The following is a 15,461-nucleotide window of genomic DNA, read 5'->3' on the forward strand; positions in this document are numbered from 1 at the left end:
TACACAGCCTGAAATACAACCATAAAAACATCAACAAAATAAAATAAAAAAAAAAACAGCAGCAAAAACAACAGAAGAAATGCTGGCAATAAATAGACTGATCTTAAATTTATATTCAATACTCTTCTGTACAGATGGTCTGAATTACAACACATTAACTGAAAAATTTTCAGGAAAAGCAACACAGCTACACAGAAACCGTGTAAATAAAAAAAAAGTAACGCACACATATTTAACACATTCACATACGAGCACTCACACACAGTCAGTGACCATGCAGAGGATCCAGAGTACGCCTGTATGAGGCGACAAATAATGAATACAGTACAGCTTTCTCTTTTTCCCCTCCACACTAAGTTTCACACACGCACACACACACACTCGCACACAGAGGATCACAGAGAAGCACACGATGTCTGGGAATACACAGAGGTGGAATGTGCTCAGCGGTGGAGGAGTAGAGATGGAAAGACTAGAAGGGCAGCGTGAGCCTATTCCTCCAACGTGCGGAAGGCGTTCTGCATGTCCTCCAGAAGCTGCGCGTACTCAGACTTAATCTTGGCCTCGCCGTCCTTAACCGGGTCCTGCAAACAAAAACACACACACACAGAAATCCAGTCAAACAGTGAGAATTAGGGCTCACATCTAGAAGCTACAAACTCTCAGCGTTTTACTTTCATTCTAAATGGAAAAACCAATAATAAATTAATGTAATCAAATTTTTGGTTTTTGATTAGTTAATTTTTGGAATTCTAGATTTTTTTTTTCACAATGCACTCTTTGGGTTCCCATAGTTCAGAGTGATGTCACCACACTCAATGCCAACCATGTTGTTTGACAAGCATGTTTTATAGCTTCTGTTTATCTGGTCTTTGAATTCAGGCCAAATCTTTGATGCAGTATTAGACCCAAATTAGATATTTTTTTTAAATTACAAAGATAAAGTCAAAACATTAAAATGTTACAAGAATACAGCTGTAATATTAGGATTTTTTTATTTTTCGGAGACACAAAAAATAAAAAAATAAAATTAGGAATGTTGATAATCTACATTCGTTGTTCATCAGTAGACGTTTTATAGATAATACTTAACCTTTTCACACATGAGCATCAAATTATTATCAGTAGGAGGACAACTTTTTTTAATGCTCACGCAAAAAATGGTATCTATTTCAAAGAAAGAGCAGCATGAACTGACATAGTCACGTCAAATCGTGATAACTAACAAACTATTTTTCTCATTAAAACAAATTCCTTCTGGCAATGTTAAGGTGTTTTTTTTTTCTGGTGAAATTACGTATTTGTTTTGCTGATACTATGACCATATTCTCCTTAAAAGAAACATTCTCAAAGCCCAGCCACAATATTCTACGATTCATCTCGCACACTGAATGTTTGAAATAAAAGCCATTTTTTGAAAAATATATTTTTATCCTTTGAAATTTCTTTTTTAGGAAACAAAGCAAAACAAAATCAAATCTATAAAATTTAGAAATTGGATCCGGTATGAAAAAATAAAATCTGAGATTTTATGTTTAAGCCTTGTCGTCCAGCTCTATTCGAACATTCCCTTTGAATTTATACAAGACCCATAAACCTTCACAGTCCCCTGAATTTACCTTGAACTTCATGGAGCTAATCCTGTAGAGGATTTCTCCCATGTGCTCCCTGATCATGGCCCAGGTGATCTTGTTGTCGCTCTGGGCCGTGGTCTCCACCGCATGCCGGGCCATGTCATAAAAAGCTATCGTGTTGGACAGAATGCCCACTGTCTTGTAAAAGGGGCAGAACCTGAGGAAGTAAATTATTCAGTAACTATAATAGTTCTTTTAGAATGTGGTAGAGGCAGTGCTAAGTAGACAATGCCCCCATGGTACCTGTCATATGGGGTGTAACCATTCTGCTGCAGGAAGTCATCTTTAAGCAGTTTGGCCACTTCTAGAGTGATTTTGTCAGTTTCTGCCAATGAAGCCTAGAAGGAAATTCATCTTTAATTCATAGTGAATGGATTTAGGTTCTTCGACGAACAAAAGCAGAATATATTTTGTGACTTACTTTTCCAACAAGCTGCACAATCTCGGCCAAATCTTCTTCCTCCTGCAGGATCTCCTTTGCTTTAGTACGCAGCGGAACGAACTCTGGGAAGTGCTTGTCGTAATATTCGTCCAGGGCGCGGGTGTATTTACTGTAGCTGATCAGCCAGTTGACGGAGGGAAAGTGCTTCCTCTGAGCCAGCTTCTTATCCAGGCCCCAGAACACCTGAGGAGGGGATGACACACACCTGAAGCATCTACCACTGATAGTGCAGGTGTGTTTGAGAAGAGAGCAACTGCTTACCTGCACAATACCAAGCGTGGCTGAAGTAACAGGATCAGAGAAGTCGCCACCAGGTGGTGATACACTGAGAGCAGAGCAAACGATTTATTAAACTACCATCTTCCACAACAAATAGGACAAAAGAAAGGAAAGGCAAAAGAAAAAAAATTATGACAAGTGTTGAACTATATAAGGATTGGAAGGATACAAGAAAACAAAGGATGAAGGCTACAAGGAAAGTGGAAAGGACACAAGGAAGAAGAAAGGAAGGGAGTAAAAGATGGAAAGAAGGAGAGAAACAAGGAATGAGATTGGAGATAAAAATAAAAAATGGACATGAAATCAGACACACAGAAGGATACACGGAAAAAGGAAAGAAGGAGAGAAGCATGAATAGAAATTAAAAAAGCATAACAAAAGAAGAAAGAAAACAGGAAAAGAAGGGGACATAAAGAAGGGCAGAATAATGAATAAATGGGAAAAAGGAAAAATGAAATACAGGACTAAATAAGGAAATAAGAACAGAAAAACTGGATGGATGGAAAAACATGAGGATGGATGGAGTTGCAGCACAGTCAACAAAATGAAGAAAAAACACAAGAAATTAAAAGTAATGAAGGACACAAAAAAGAGAAGTAATAAGGACAAAAAGTGAAGGACAGAAGAAGGGAAAATGTACATAATGGAAAAAGATGCAAGGACAAGCAAAAGGAACAAATGAAGACAGAACACAAAGAAAGAATAATAAAGAGATGTAAGACAAAAAAAGGATGGAAATACAAAAGAAAAGGAGGTAAGATTACAACAAAGGCTGAAAAGAAGAACAAAAAGGAATAATGGCATATGAAAAGAGGGAGAAACGAAGCAGGACATAAGAAAAATAGGAAGAATACCAGGAAAGGAGGTAGGACTCAAGGACAGAAATAAAAGGATGTGCGGAAAGAAGGACAAATAGGCAAAAAGGTAGAAAAAGAAATAAGGATATAAGTAAGGAAGACAAAAAGAGTGATAGAAGAAAGACCACAAGATACAGGGAAAAGAATGAAAGCAAGAGCATGAGAGAGTGAAGACTATCAGAACAAAAAAAGAATGGAAGAAAGGCCAGGGGTAAAGTAGAACAGAGTAGATTAGAACTCTAGAATTGGGTATAATGTCCAGGATGGGAAATAATGTGTGGAAATACAAATATATATTTTGCATTTATATCCACAGACTTGAAACATACTGTCATTTCAATTCCATACTTTTGCAGACTGTGTAGTAAACTTCGTCTCCCTCTAGTGACAGAAAGTTGTACTCACGCGCCAACAATACTGACACTGCCCTCCCTCTCAGGGTTGCCCAGACACTTTACTCTTCCTGCACGCTCGTAGAAGGAGGCGAGTCGGGCGCCCAGGTAGGCTGGATATCCACTGTCTGAGGGTGGAAACAGAGGTTACGCTGCATGCTGAGAGTCGACCTACTTTTCTTCTATTCAGGTTCAAATACTGAAATGAAACGATGCAATGCTCCACTAGCAAACTATTCATAAATCAAAAGCAAAAAGTGTGAGGCGTAAACTCCGTAAACAGACAAAAAGTGCAGCAGCTGCCGCTGATCAATTTACATGGCAGAATCTTTAGGGAACTATATCCGCCACATGCTTCATTTGAGAAGTTAAATATGAGGAAGTGAAAACTAGAATTTCATAATTTCATTGACAGAAGTCTATTTCACAGTAAAAGGTTTTTAGCTGTGATGTGCTCATATTAAACATCACAACACATTGTGATAGAGGAAATGTTCCTTCCTTGAACAGAAACAAAATGCCAGAATTATGTCTTTTAGCAAAACTAAGCTAATCATTTGCATAAAAGGTGAATTTTTTTTAGTCCACCTTAGTCCAGAATGAACTCTGATGCTTTACATTTGTGTTCCTTTTGAATGTTTGTGTGGTATTTAGAGCCTCGCCACATTAATAGAGCAGAATTTTCCCTTGTCTCCAAACTTACCAGCAGGCATTTCTGCCAGACGTCCAGAAATCTCCCTAAGAGCTTCAGCCCAACGTGAAGTGGAGTCGGCCATCATGCTCACGTTGTATCCCATGTCCCTGAAGTACTCGGACAACGTGATTCCTACAGACACATTTTAATTATGTGCTCAAAAGTAACAAAAATAAGAAAAATAGTCAATGTCCAATTGCTACCAGGATTTAGTGTGCCTTGCAAAAATATTCAAACCTATTGTTGCCATAATGCAGTCACAAACTGTAGTGTGTTTCAATGAGACCAACACAAACTAGTCGGTCTCATTAAAACCAACTGGTTTTAAAATGACTGCCATAATAACTTGCCATAAGACAAGTTCAAAGAGGTATGAATAATCTCACGATGCACAGTATGAATTAGTGACGCGGTGTTATTGTTGGCTTCACCTGTGTAGATGGAGGCCTCTCTGGCAGCGACAGGCATGTTGGAGGTGTTAGCCACCAGAGCTGTTCTCTTCATGATGCTCTCCGTCTTTCCATCCACCTCCATGGTTAGCTGATGATCAGACAGTACTGTCAGTTGCATCGAGCATTAGGTTAACTTGCTTCCAAGAGAATATTTTGATAAAACCCCAAGAATCACCTCAGGGAAGTCTCGCAGTACTTCTGACATCTCATTACCGCGCTCCCCGCAGCCTACATAGACGATGACGTCACTGTTGGAGTACTTGGACAGTGACTGAGAGATGACGGTTTTTCCACAGCCAAAGGCTCCAGGGATGGCTGTGGTTCCTCCTTGCACACATCTTCGTACAGGAAGAGAAGCCTTGGATTAAGAGAACATCTTCAAAACATTTTAAATCCTCCAAGAGAAGCTTACGGGAAAAGGGCGTCCAGCACTCTCTGTCCGGTCAGCAGTGGGTGATTGGCAGGTAGCTTCTCTGTGACAGGCCTGACCTGTCTGACAGGCCACACCTGCACCATAGTAAACTTCTCCTTCACACCCTCAAACTCCAGCTCCATCACCACATCCTGATGGAAAGAGACAGAAAGTTAACCCAAAGCGAGGCCCGACAGACGCCAGGCAAAGAGATAATTTGCCGAACTTACAGAGATGTCATAGTTTCCAGGTGGAGCCACATAGGTCACAGTGCCTCTGTTCTTGGGAGGAAGCATGATTTTGTGCCTGATAAGAGAGTTCTCATAGACCATGCCGTAGATGTCTCCTCCTGTGATATGACTCCCAACCTATTGTTAAGAAAAGGGAAGATCAGTACAGAAGAGATATCTCATCTAAATGATCTCAAGACGAAAGTCATACTCGCAGGCTCTTGCTGGGAGAAAACTCCCACTTCAGGTCTCGGTTGAGGGCGCCGATGTTGACTCCTCTGGGGATGTAGATGCTCTGTGTGAGGTCATTGATGTCCTTTAAGGGTCGCTGGATACCATCAAAGATGGAGCCCATGATACCTGGACCCAACTCGACAGAGAGAGGCTTTCCTGTTCGCAGCACAGGGTCTCCCACCGACACACCAGCTGAATTTACATTCAGAAAAACCCACCGATGGCAAGAATGAACAGTTGTGTTCAAAATAAACTCCTTGACGCAATTGCCCTACCTTGTTAAGTGCAACCTTTAAATATTGCTCCATGATATGGCATAAAAATGAAATCTCTCATTAGATCGTACCAGATCCAATTTTAATAATTTTTTTCATGCTTTCTTTATCTTAACAAAAAAGAAAAGAAATTACAAAACAAAATATTTTCAAAAAGTGTCTTATTTCCATAATTTTTTTAATTTTTATTCTTAGCCTTGCCCTAATATTCTGTTGTTGAATTAACGTGAATTCAAAGTTCTGGTAAACAGAAACTGTAAAACATGCTTGTCAAACAAAATGGCAGCCTTGGGGGTGTTATTATCACTATGAACAATGGAAACCAACAGAATACAATGATGAAAAACATAATAGTTTTCCGAAAATTGAATCGTCAAACACCAACAATTTGATTAATCGACATAGGTAAAGAGTAAGGATACATGTCTCCTCGTAGACCTGGATGGTGGCCATGTCTCCCTCCAGCCTGATGATCTCCCCCACCAGCTCACTGTGACCGACACGAACCAGCTCATACATGGCTGCTCCTGCCATGGCCGTGGCCGTCACCACTGACAAACAGGAGAAATATTATCTTTAACTAAAATAAATAATAAATTATGTTTTTGCATGAATGAAAGTTTGTTTAAGCTGCATTAGATAGCATGCAGATTGACAAGCAAAAATAGTATTAATCAGAAAGTGCCTCCACTATGAGGAGCAGCGCTGATCAAAAGTTTAGGTAGAAAAACTTGTGAATACGATAATCTCTGGTTTTTCTTTGAGCAAATGTGGTCTTTATAAGAGAGTGACAGGAAGAATGGAATAAAAAGTTTACTCTCTGGAGAACACAAGAGATATTTAAGCTTGTTGGGCTGCACTTAATAGAGGCTGCAACTCAAATGTGACTACATCTTTGTTTATAAATGTATCTGTGTATATGTGAGCCCATGGCGGCCGACCTGGTCCAGAGACGCCATGAACATATCCAAACTGGCTCTCTCGCTCCTCATCCCTGATCTTGGGCAGCTTGGACATGTCCATCTTCACTGGTTAGTATCCTGAGTCCTGAGCGGAATAGACAAGAAAAAAAAAAAAAAAAAACACATCAAAATGAATTACAAATCTATTGATTAAATTCATTCTGCCAAAACAAAAACAGATGATGATTGTCAGAGAACTATAAAATCAGCTGTCATTTGAATGCAATAACATTCAAAGCAGTACATATATTAAAATAAAGCTAATAACAGTCTCTTTTCACATTAGTGTTATTTCCAAAACTCCATAAACAACATTGATGGTGAAATCGTTTGCTGCACAAACTGTACAGCAAAGCAGCAGCAGCAGCAGCTCAAGCTGTCAGCAGTCGTGACAAACCCATCCCCCAATGCAGCCGACTCCACAGTTACCTTCAGATGTACAACAAACTGAAGCATAAATTAGTCCGTCTCAAAGCAAGTGGACATTACAAGAAAGTGCAATTTTCTGCATTTAATGACTGCTGCTCTCCCTGTGTCCTTTTATGCCCTTCTTACTGATGTACACATCTATCTTCCTGCTTACGCCTGGCTGCTCCAACCAACTGGGCATGAGTAAAGCAGCGCCACCAAAAGGTCAGCGGAAGTACTGCAAAAATTTAACCAAAGGAGACACTCTTCTTCTTTGATTTCTAGTAGAAATAAACTGCACAACAAAATAAAAACTTAAATCCAAAGATGCTAGTCAGCTAAATATTTGATCTAGCTTAAACTGAAGCGGAGCCCATTAACAGAGTCGATCTAAATGTGATATTGAAAATATTTCTACCAGCATTCCGTCAAATACTGTATGAGACCATCTGCTTAAATACAAAAAACAAAAATGCAAACCTATAATATAAAAATCATCTAATTTCTTCATTTATTTTTTAACTGTATGACTTGTTTAGAGCACAAAAGAAGAGAAAACAAAACACATCAACTAAGATTAACATATTCAAACAGAAGACTGATGAGGCAGAAGTTTAATGCATTTAGGCATCTTTATGAGCTCAGTTTAAAACGCATCATAAGCATGAGATTTAAGTGATTGATAACAGCATGATCATCGGTGCCAGGTGAGCTGGTGGCCTGAGTGTTTCAGAAAATGCTTTTCACACTAAACTATCTCTCGGGCTTCCACAGAAAGGCATGCAAGACAGAGATAAACAAATCGGCTGCATGACTTCCAGCAAGATAATGTGCCACATCACAAAGCTGATTAATTGGACATGAAAATAGTTTAACTGTATGGTCAGATTTTAATCAAGCAGACCAACTTTGGAATGTGGTGGAATGGGAGATCTGGATTACTAACTAATGTGGAGGAATTGTGTAAGGCTATCATGTCAACATGGACCAAAAATACAAAAATATTTTCAACAGTTCTGAAGGTAAAAAGGGATCAAATATGATACTAGCAAAGAATACCCGAAAACTTTATCAGTGACTATATATTTTGGTACATTTATATTGGCACATTCAGGAAGACATGATAATCATTCCCATCAGATCCCTAAAGACATACTGTGTAAATAAAGTCTTTCATTGTAAATGTACATCCGTTCTCCAGAATTACATTTAAAATAGTATTAAAGTCTCTATTGAAGGACCTTTTGGACACATTTACATTTCATGGTATATAGCCTTGTCACAAACCTTGTAATAAGCTTTTTATAGTGGCTGTCGTTCAACTCAGCAGAATTTACAAATGAATTGTAAATTCTGAATTATAAATTCTGATAAAACAATACTGGTCAAACCATTTTCTCATAAACGTTAGCCATATGATCTATGAAACCAGACTTTAACCTTCACTTGATCATATGATTCTGGCACATGACTGGCTTCCCACTCTCTTTTAAGGAAGTGGAAAATGAGTATAGTTTCAGACTGAGAAGTAGATTTTTTTTTAGCTGTGTGGAAACTCTGGAGAAGCCGTGCCACCTGACAATACTTGATCTACAAAAAAATGATCATTATCCACAGTGAGTTGGATAATCAATAATTGTGAAAAGAGGAAAATATCTCCTGTTTTCCAATTTCGTATATTTGGAAAAGGGGGCCCTCTTGTTAAAAAGGCAGAGATAAAGCATAGATTGTATTTCCTGTCTCATGTGCTGTAGGCAAGAGAAAGGGCAAAAATAAACTCCTGTTTGTATCATGTATGCGGGATAGTCACGCAGAACATTTTAACATGGTGATGTTACCTGCAAAACCTTGTAAGATAGCTAACTCTGATCCATTATTTCATTTGGTCAAACCAGACTCCCGTGTAAACAGTAGAGATGCTAATGCTTAGAAAAATCCAATGTCAATTTGATGCTTTATATCGAGTTGAGATTAGAGCTTTGAATCTGAATTCGGGGATGTCGGACAGGTTTCCTCGAAATGACTGTCTATCTTTATTTGCACTGCGGAGAGCGGATATAATCCAGTCGTAAAATCAAAAATAAGAATGTCTCTGAACTGAACTTGGTTCGTTACACAAAAAACCAACGTTAACTAGAATGTAACTATAATTTAGTATCATGCTAAATGGTAAGATGTTTCTGTCGGCCTGGTTCAGAAAAAAACTGCTGCCTCTATCGTTTTGTCGCTAAGCTAAGCGGTTTCATTTCAACACACGAGCACAACAAACCTTATTTGTTACAAATAACAAAACCATTGAACCCGGTATAAATATATAGATTTTGTTACCGTCTGATCGAGAAGTGGTCGTTAAATGTCTTGCCTCGAAGGAAAAAGACTGGCTACTGCGGTGCGTGACGGCAGGCTGGTGTCAGCTGACTTCATTCACTCGCCTTTTAGTTTTTTTTAACTGTAAGGCCCTGGTAACTACCGCCATTTTGGATCCACCCCCGTACAAGGGATGGGAATTACGTATTTTTTTTGAGATCCAGATTATTTGGTTCAATTTACTAACGAGATCGTATATTTTGGTATCAACGTGCTTTTTCATTCACTAATACAAAACATCTTTTTGTCTTTTATTTGTATTTTTTTTACACAAAAACATATATTATTGAGAGAAAAAACAAATTCCTTAGTCGGGAGCTGGCTACAATTATTCATTTTATGAGCTGAAACACCAAGCCGAATCGACCATGAACGGCACAGGGCCGAAGCTCTTCAAACAGCGAGTGACTGTGGAAGCACAGTCAGCAAACATAAAATTATGAGCTTAAAATGTACATGTTTGATATTCAGAAACATTATTGAAATGCACTAAGTTCATAAAGAAATTATACAGTCGATTTTAAACGTATTTTAAAGGTTTTAAGTCCAGAATTATGACATACAGTTAAAAAAAACACAAAAAAACGAATTTGGTTTTGGCAATTTTGACAATCAGGCACTAGTTTGACGTTTAAAATCATTTAGATTTGTGAAGTTTTAAAGACTTTCAACTCATAATTTCAGTTTAGTAATATTACCATATATTATGATTATGATGAGACTAAAATGATAAAAATTTTCCAAAATCATATATACGAGGCCCAGCCCTAATTCTGTTTTACAAAATTAAACTGACAACTGAATATATAAAAATGTACATTTTTGTGTGGCGTTATTATAACTGTTTCATGCATTAGCTTGGTAAGCCTGGTGGAATAATTTGCTAAATAAATAAATAAATAAATAAAACAATAAATAAAAATCTTTCGATGTAATTAAGTGACCCTTTATCCCTTCACTAAATCGGAAATCAAATTTAATTATTACAAATTTTTGTGTTCGTGCTACACAGTTTTTCAATTAGTAGACACTAATCATTGCTAGCTAAATGTTACACCAAAACAATTTGGTCTTCAAATAGAGTAAGGTATCTTACGTTTTGTGTGTGGAGTTTACTTTATGTGAGACACTTTAATTTGTATTAACGTCATAATTAGTAGCAGTTCATTTTATTATCCAAATTGTTGCCTAATACTTTCTGCTTTCCATGCGAGACTTTACGATTAAAAAGGCGGTTTTCATTTAACTTTGACTATTTTACCCTGGTTTTAGACTCGCAGGTTCGTTCTACATGCAAATCTTAAATTTACGAAGATGACTGCTCTAGACTTAATCTTTCCCATAAATAAGTAGTAATTCTGAATGTTATCATATAGTTTGGCTCATCGTTGTTTAATTATACAATCTCCTTCAGAGCTGAACACAGCCTAACAGACTAAATTCAGGACAGATTTTTCTAGTTACGTGAGGGGTTCAGGGTTGACAGTCTGCCGTGGTAGTGTGGCGGCTAAGCTAACCGAATCCTTCGCTACATGTGGAGGGTAGAACAGGAGGCATCCCTGACCCTTACTCTGTTCAATTTCTTAACTTGTACCCCAGACAGCGCCTAAGTCAAGCCTAATCTCAAACAGGGATAATATCTGTGTAAAATGAAAGGGTGAGTCTAAGCTTTTTGAGTCACGAATATGTAGCTTAGCGCGACTAAAGTTTTTCATGCCTGTCTTTTTTTCTTAAAAGGGAGGTGGGCATGGGGGAAGACGACGCAAACTAGCCAACTAAGCTGAATCTAGACAAGTGTATGAGAGGATATGAGCGACAAGACAGCTAGTGAAACTGCTCTATTGTGGTTGTTTTTATCTTAAGCCGCTTTTCTGTTCGTCCACACCGCTAATATGCTAAGCTAACCATTTAGGTGCTACTAGTGGGAGGCTGAGTCAGGCAAGACTCAAAAGCGAAGCTAAGCTAAAAAGAGAGGACGGGGATATCCTGATTTTCTATGTTTGCTGCGTCCTTCTACTTAATAAAAGCAGACTAATCATCGAACGAGTTATCGGTATAGACTGTACTATAAGCGTGTTCTAGTTGGACAGTCACCAGTACGTTAACTGAAGTTCAGCTTTTTTAGTGTAACTCGATCTGTCAAAGTAACAGGAATGAAGTTTGCACTCACATACTGTGGTGCTCTTAATTGAACTATTTGTGGCAAAATTTTCAAATGACACATGTATAAATTACTCTAAGCCTCGGTAATTAGGAAGACGGGATAAAATAAATGTTATTGAACATTCCTGTGAATAACACACGTGATCCGAGGCCCTTTTCGGGGCTTGCAGAGGTCCTATAAATACTACAGTGGAACCTTTACAGAGACAGTTCTGGGTTAGAGTCTCCTTCTTATTAAGAAAACTTTGAAACCTTGATGTAATTAATGTATGTGTTTCTAAATGAAGCTACTAGTTAGAGGTAACTGTAAAAATCAGAACTACTCACTTTCGATGTAATTTGTCACCAGTAATACAACATATGTGTCCATTTTTCAATTTTGCTATACAGTTCTTAATTTTCTGTCCACACACACTTTATCAACATTACTTACGTTTGCAGATCGCGTTTTTTTTCTTGGCATTCTTTTTACTTCTTTATTAGTATGTTTTAAATCAAATACTCAACAAATATTTGTAAGCATATATGTATTTTCAAATTATTCATATTGAGTCCAGCCAGGGAGGGTTAACAGAATACTTTAGGAAGTAAGAAAATAAATTGAGTTACTTAATCATGTTTCAAATTATGTCTTTTGTGGGTTTGATCAACAGTATCTAGCAAGAAAATAAGACACAATTCTTCTACATTTACCTCTGTCAGCTATTTGACCGTTTTGCTCTTGTTCCAGTAGCCGGATCGAGCTGGGGGATGTTACGCCTCACAACATTAAGCAGCTGAAACGCCTGAACCAAGTCATCTTCCCTGTCAGCTACAACGACAAATTTTATAAAGATGTGCTGGAAGTTGGAGAGCTCGCAAAGCTAGGTGAGACATGTCTCCGCAGGTTGTCAGTAGGCAGTAGCTTAAAATCACCCTCTCCATAAAGCTTGTCAGCAAAAGAAAGCATGAAGTGCATTCAAATTTTTTCAGGTAGTCTTTTGTGTTGACTGTGGACATTAGAAAACCCAGTGGACAAACACCAGCAGATGATATAGCACCCCAAACCATCACTGATGGGAAAATTCACTCTGGACGTAGAGCAAAATGGATTCTGGGTCTTTCCATTCTTCAACCAGAATCTTGGACCTTGATTCCCAAATAAGATGCAAAATTTTCATTAACGCTTTTTCCTTTCACTAAACCTTCTATTAGTATATTTGGATACAGAAAACTGTGAACAACCATCTTGTTCTACAAAGGCATTTTGTACTTACCCTTCTTGTGGAGGGTGTCAGTGGTTGTCCTCTGCTTGACTGTCCAGTCAGCAGTCTTCCCTATGATTCCCCACTGACTCCTGAGTGAGAGACCATTCAAACACTCAACAAACCTTTGTGGGGATTTAAGTTAATTAACTGATTAGAAAGCAGTAGGCAGTAGCTTAAAATCACTACTGTCATGAGTTTTCTCTATTTAACTTTTTCACAATTTGAAACATTTCTGACACTGAATTTTGGGTTTTCATTATATTTAAGCCCCAACCATCAAAATTGCAAGAAATAAAAACTTCAAATATTTCAACATGTGTAATGAGTTTTATTTTTTGAAGTGACTGATAAAAAATATTAAACTTTGTAAATGTACATTTTTGAGACATGTCTGCATTCCTCTAACTTCATTCTGTTTAGTGTCATACCTAAAGCATCATAAGAGATTATGTATGCGAGGCTAGGTGTTAACATTAGTTATTTTTTGCCTTGCAGCATACTTCAATGACATTGCAGTGGGGGCTGTGTGCTGCAGAGTGGATCACTCTCAGAACCAGAAGAGGCTGTATATCATGACCCTTGGGTGTTTAGCACCCTACCGTAGACTTGGAATTGGTGAGAACCTCCATTCATGTGTAAATACTGTTGTGACTCATTTTGGTTTTCTGCATCATTTTTTATGAATCTGGACTTATGATTTTATATTAGGTACGAAGATGCTCAATCATGTGCTAAACATCTGCGAGAAGGATGGCACTTTTGACAACATTTACCTGTAAGTGTCTAAATACAGGAGAAAATGGGGGTGTTTGATGTTTGACATTTAAATGTTTTTGACTGAGGATAGATGTACAAGGAATTTGACTATCTTTACTTCTTCTTGTATTTGGTCTAAAGTGTTACTCCTTTGACAATGGTTCAAGAGTAATTAAAAACAGATTCCTCCAGATGTGCTAACTGTATCTTTCTCATTCCACAGTCATGTGCAGATCAGCAATGAGTCAGCTATCGACTTCTATCAGAAATTTGGCTTTGAGATAATCGAAACAAAAAAGAATTACTACAAGAGGATAGAACCTGCAGATGCCCATGTGTTGCAGAAGAGCCTGCGCAGTCCATGTGCGCCACCCAGTGGGGAGCTTCAGAAAGTAGAGTAGGGGCACACAGCTTTTTTTGGGGGGACAAAGAAAAGCGTGTGTGCCCATCGACGCAGAAACAGAACTGTGACAGATGCCCCAAGGTCAACACATTCAACAGTTTCTTCAAAAGGACGCTAGAAAGAGAAAGCAGTTTTCCAGTATAAAAATTGCTGCATTTATTTTGCAAAGGTGATTTTTTTTTTTTTTTTATATATATATATTTTGTTGTTCCCCATTATTTCATGCGGTTATTTGAAAAGTGACAGAAAACTCTGTTAACCACAAATTGGTTTCCAATGATGAAATGCCAACACAGAACATCAGTAGACACGGTGACGGGGATGGTGTTCTGTTTGCTAATTGTTCTGTTTGCGTTTTAGTTCTTTTTATGCGGTTATCAAACCTAATGGGGACATATCTATATTTTTGGAAAAAAGGAAGCAGTGAAAATGTTTTTGCAAGACCATCACTTAGCTGGTCAATTTGGAGTTGATCAGCTGGAGCTGATCCGTTGAGCAGATGAGACAATTCTCTCGCTACCTGAACCCTGGGATTCATGGGAAGTGAACAAGACCAGTTTGTTCATGCATCCAAATGGGAGGAGCAGAAATGTTTCCCCTCAGTATGGACATAGGGGAGGCTGAATGGTTTGGTTGTGGTGGAAAAATGTTGGCGCCACTCTTGGTTTCCAGAGAGCTTTATTCTCTAGGTTTTTTAATTTAATTCCCCTAAACAGTTTTTTTTTTCTACACTTACACAGCAAACGGCTCAGAGGTTCCTCTGGGTGTAAAACATAAAATTAGAAATGCTTAGTTTGGGGGGAACCAAACAAGAATTTCCAGTATTGGAGAGGTTTTGATAGGTACATTCCCTGTCATTGACTTTTAGGAGATGTATCAGTAATTAACTAAATGATTTGATTTGGCATTAGTAAATTTATTTGCTTAAGGTGGGTAAATATTGATTTCTTACACACCTTTGGCAGCGATTTCTTTAAACTTGGGGAGTTTTTGTCATTGCGCCCTCATGAGTTTTTATGACGGTCTGGAGGTTTTGGTCAGATATAGATTCTTAACCCAGAAGAAGCTCTGACCCTCTGCATGCAAGGAGAGTTGTTCTCTCGACTGTAGTATACGCATGTTTTTGCTTTCTTTGAAGAATTTTATCTTTTCTGGAGCTCTATATTGTAAGACTTTTTAATGTCTAAATAAAGGAATTACTATTTGCAGTAAAGGTTTTTTTTCACAGCCTGGTTGATTTCCTTTGCTTTGCAA

At 38.1% G+C, this 15,461-nt stretch overlaps 2 protein-coding genes across 4 annotated transcripts; one reads left to right on the plus strand and one right to left on the minus strand.

Annotated features, from left to right (window-relative positions):
* Positions 1-181: 181 nt before the first annotated feature.
* On the minus strand, positions 182-9,747 carry atp6v1ab (ATPase H+ transporting V1 subunit Ab). 2 transcript variants are annotated; one of them, XM_055037246.1, is made up of 15 exons: positions 9,600-9,747; positions 6,843-6,948; positions 6,324-6,452; positions 5,604-5,818; positions 5,393-5,530; positions 5,163-5,314; positions 4,926-5,088; positions 4,730-4,838; positions 4,308-4,430; positions 3,618-3,732; positions 2,338-2,401; positions 2,056-2,259; positions 1,878-1,972; positions 1,620-1,791; positions 182-584 (listed from the first exon to the last, which is right to left on the minus strand). In XM_055037246.1, the coding sequence occupies exons 2-15, from the start codon at positions 6,922-6,924 to the stop codon at positions 492-494; spliced, it is 1,854 nt and encodes a 617-aa protein (XP_054893221.1). In that variant the 5' UTR covers positions 6,925-6,948; positions 9,600-9,747; the 3' UTR covers positions 182-491. The 2 variants fall into 2 exon arrangements, with proteins under 2 accessions (XP_054893221.1, XP_054893222.1); XM_055037247.1 differs by lacking the exon at positions 9,600-9,747 and adding an exon at positions 7,293-7,439.
* Positions 9,748-11,115: 1,368 nt separating this feature from the next.
* Positions 11,116-15,420, plus strand: naa50 (N-alpha-acetyltransferase 50, NatE catalytic subunit). Of its 2 annotated transcripts, none has more exons than XM_055037133.1 (5): positions 11,116-11,295; positions 12,532-12,668; positions 13,544-13,663; positions 13,757-13,823; positions 14,028-15,420. In XM_055037133.1, exons 1-5 carry the CDS (start codon positions 11,288-11,290, stop codon positions 14,203-14,205), a joined length of 510 nt encoding a protein of 169 aa, XP_054893108.1. In that variant the 5' UTR covers positions 11,116-11,287; the 3' UTR covers positions 14,206-15,420. The 2 variants fall into 2 exon arrangements, with proteins under 2 accessions (XP_054893108.1, XP_054893110.1); XM_055037135.1 differs by having other exon boundaries at positions 12,535-12,668.
* Positions 15,421-15,461: the final 41 nt, after the last annotated feature.

Source organism: Poeciliopsis prolifica, unplaced genomic scaffold (genome assembly GCF_027474105.1).
Source record: "Poeciliopsis prolifica strain line A6 unplaced genomic scaffold, Auburn_PproV2 SCAFFOLD012, whole genome shotgun sequence".
In the NCBI taxonomy this organism is placed as follows: domain Eukaryota; kingdom Metazoa; phylum Chordata; class Actinopteri; order Cyprinodontiformes; family Poeciliidae; genus Poeciliopsis; species Poeciliopsis prolifica.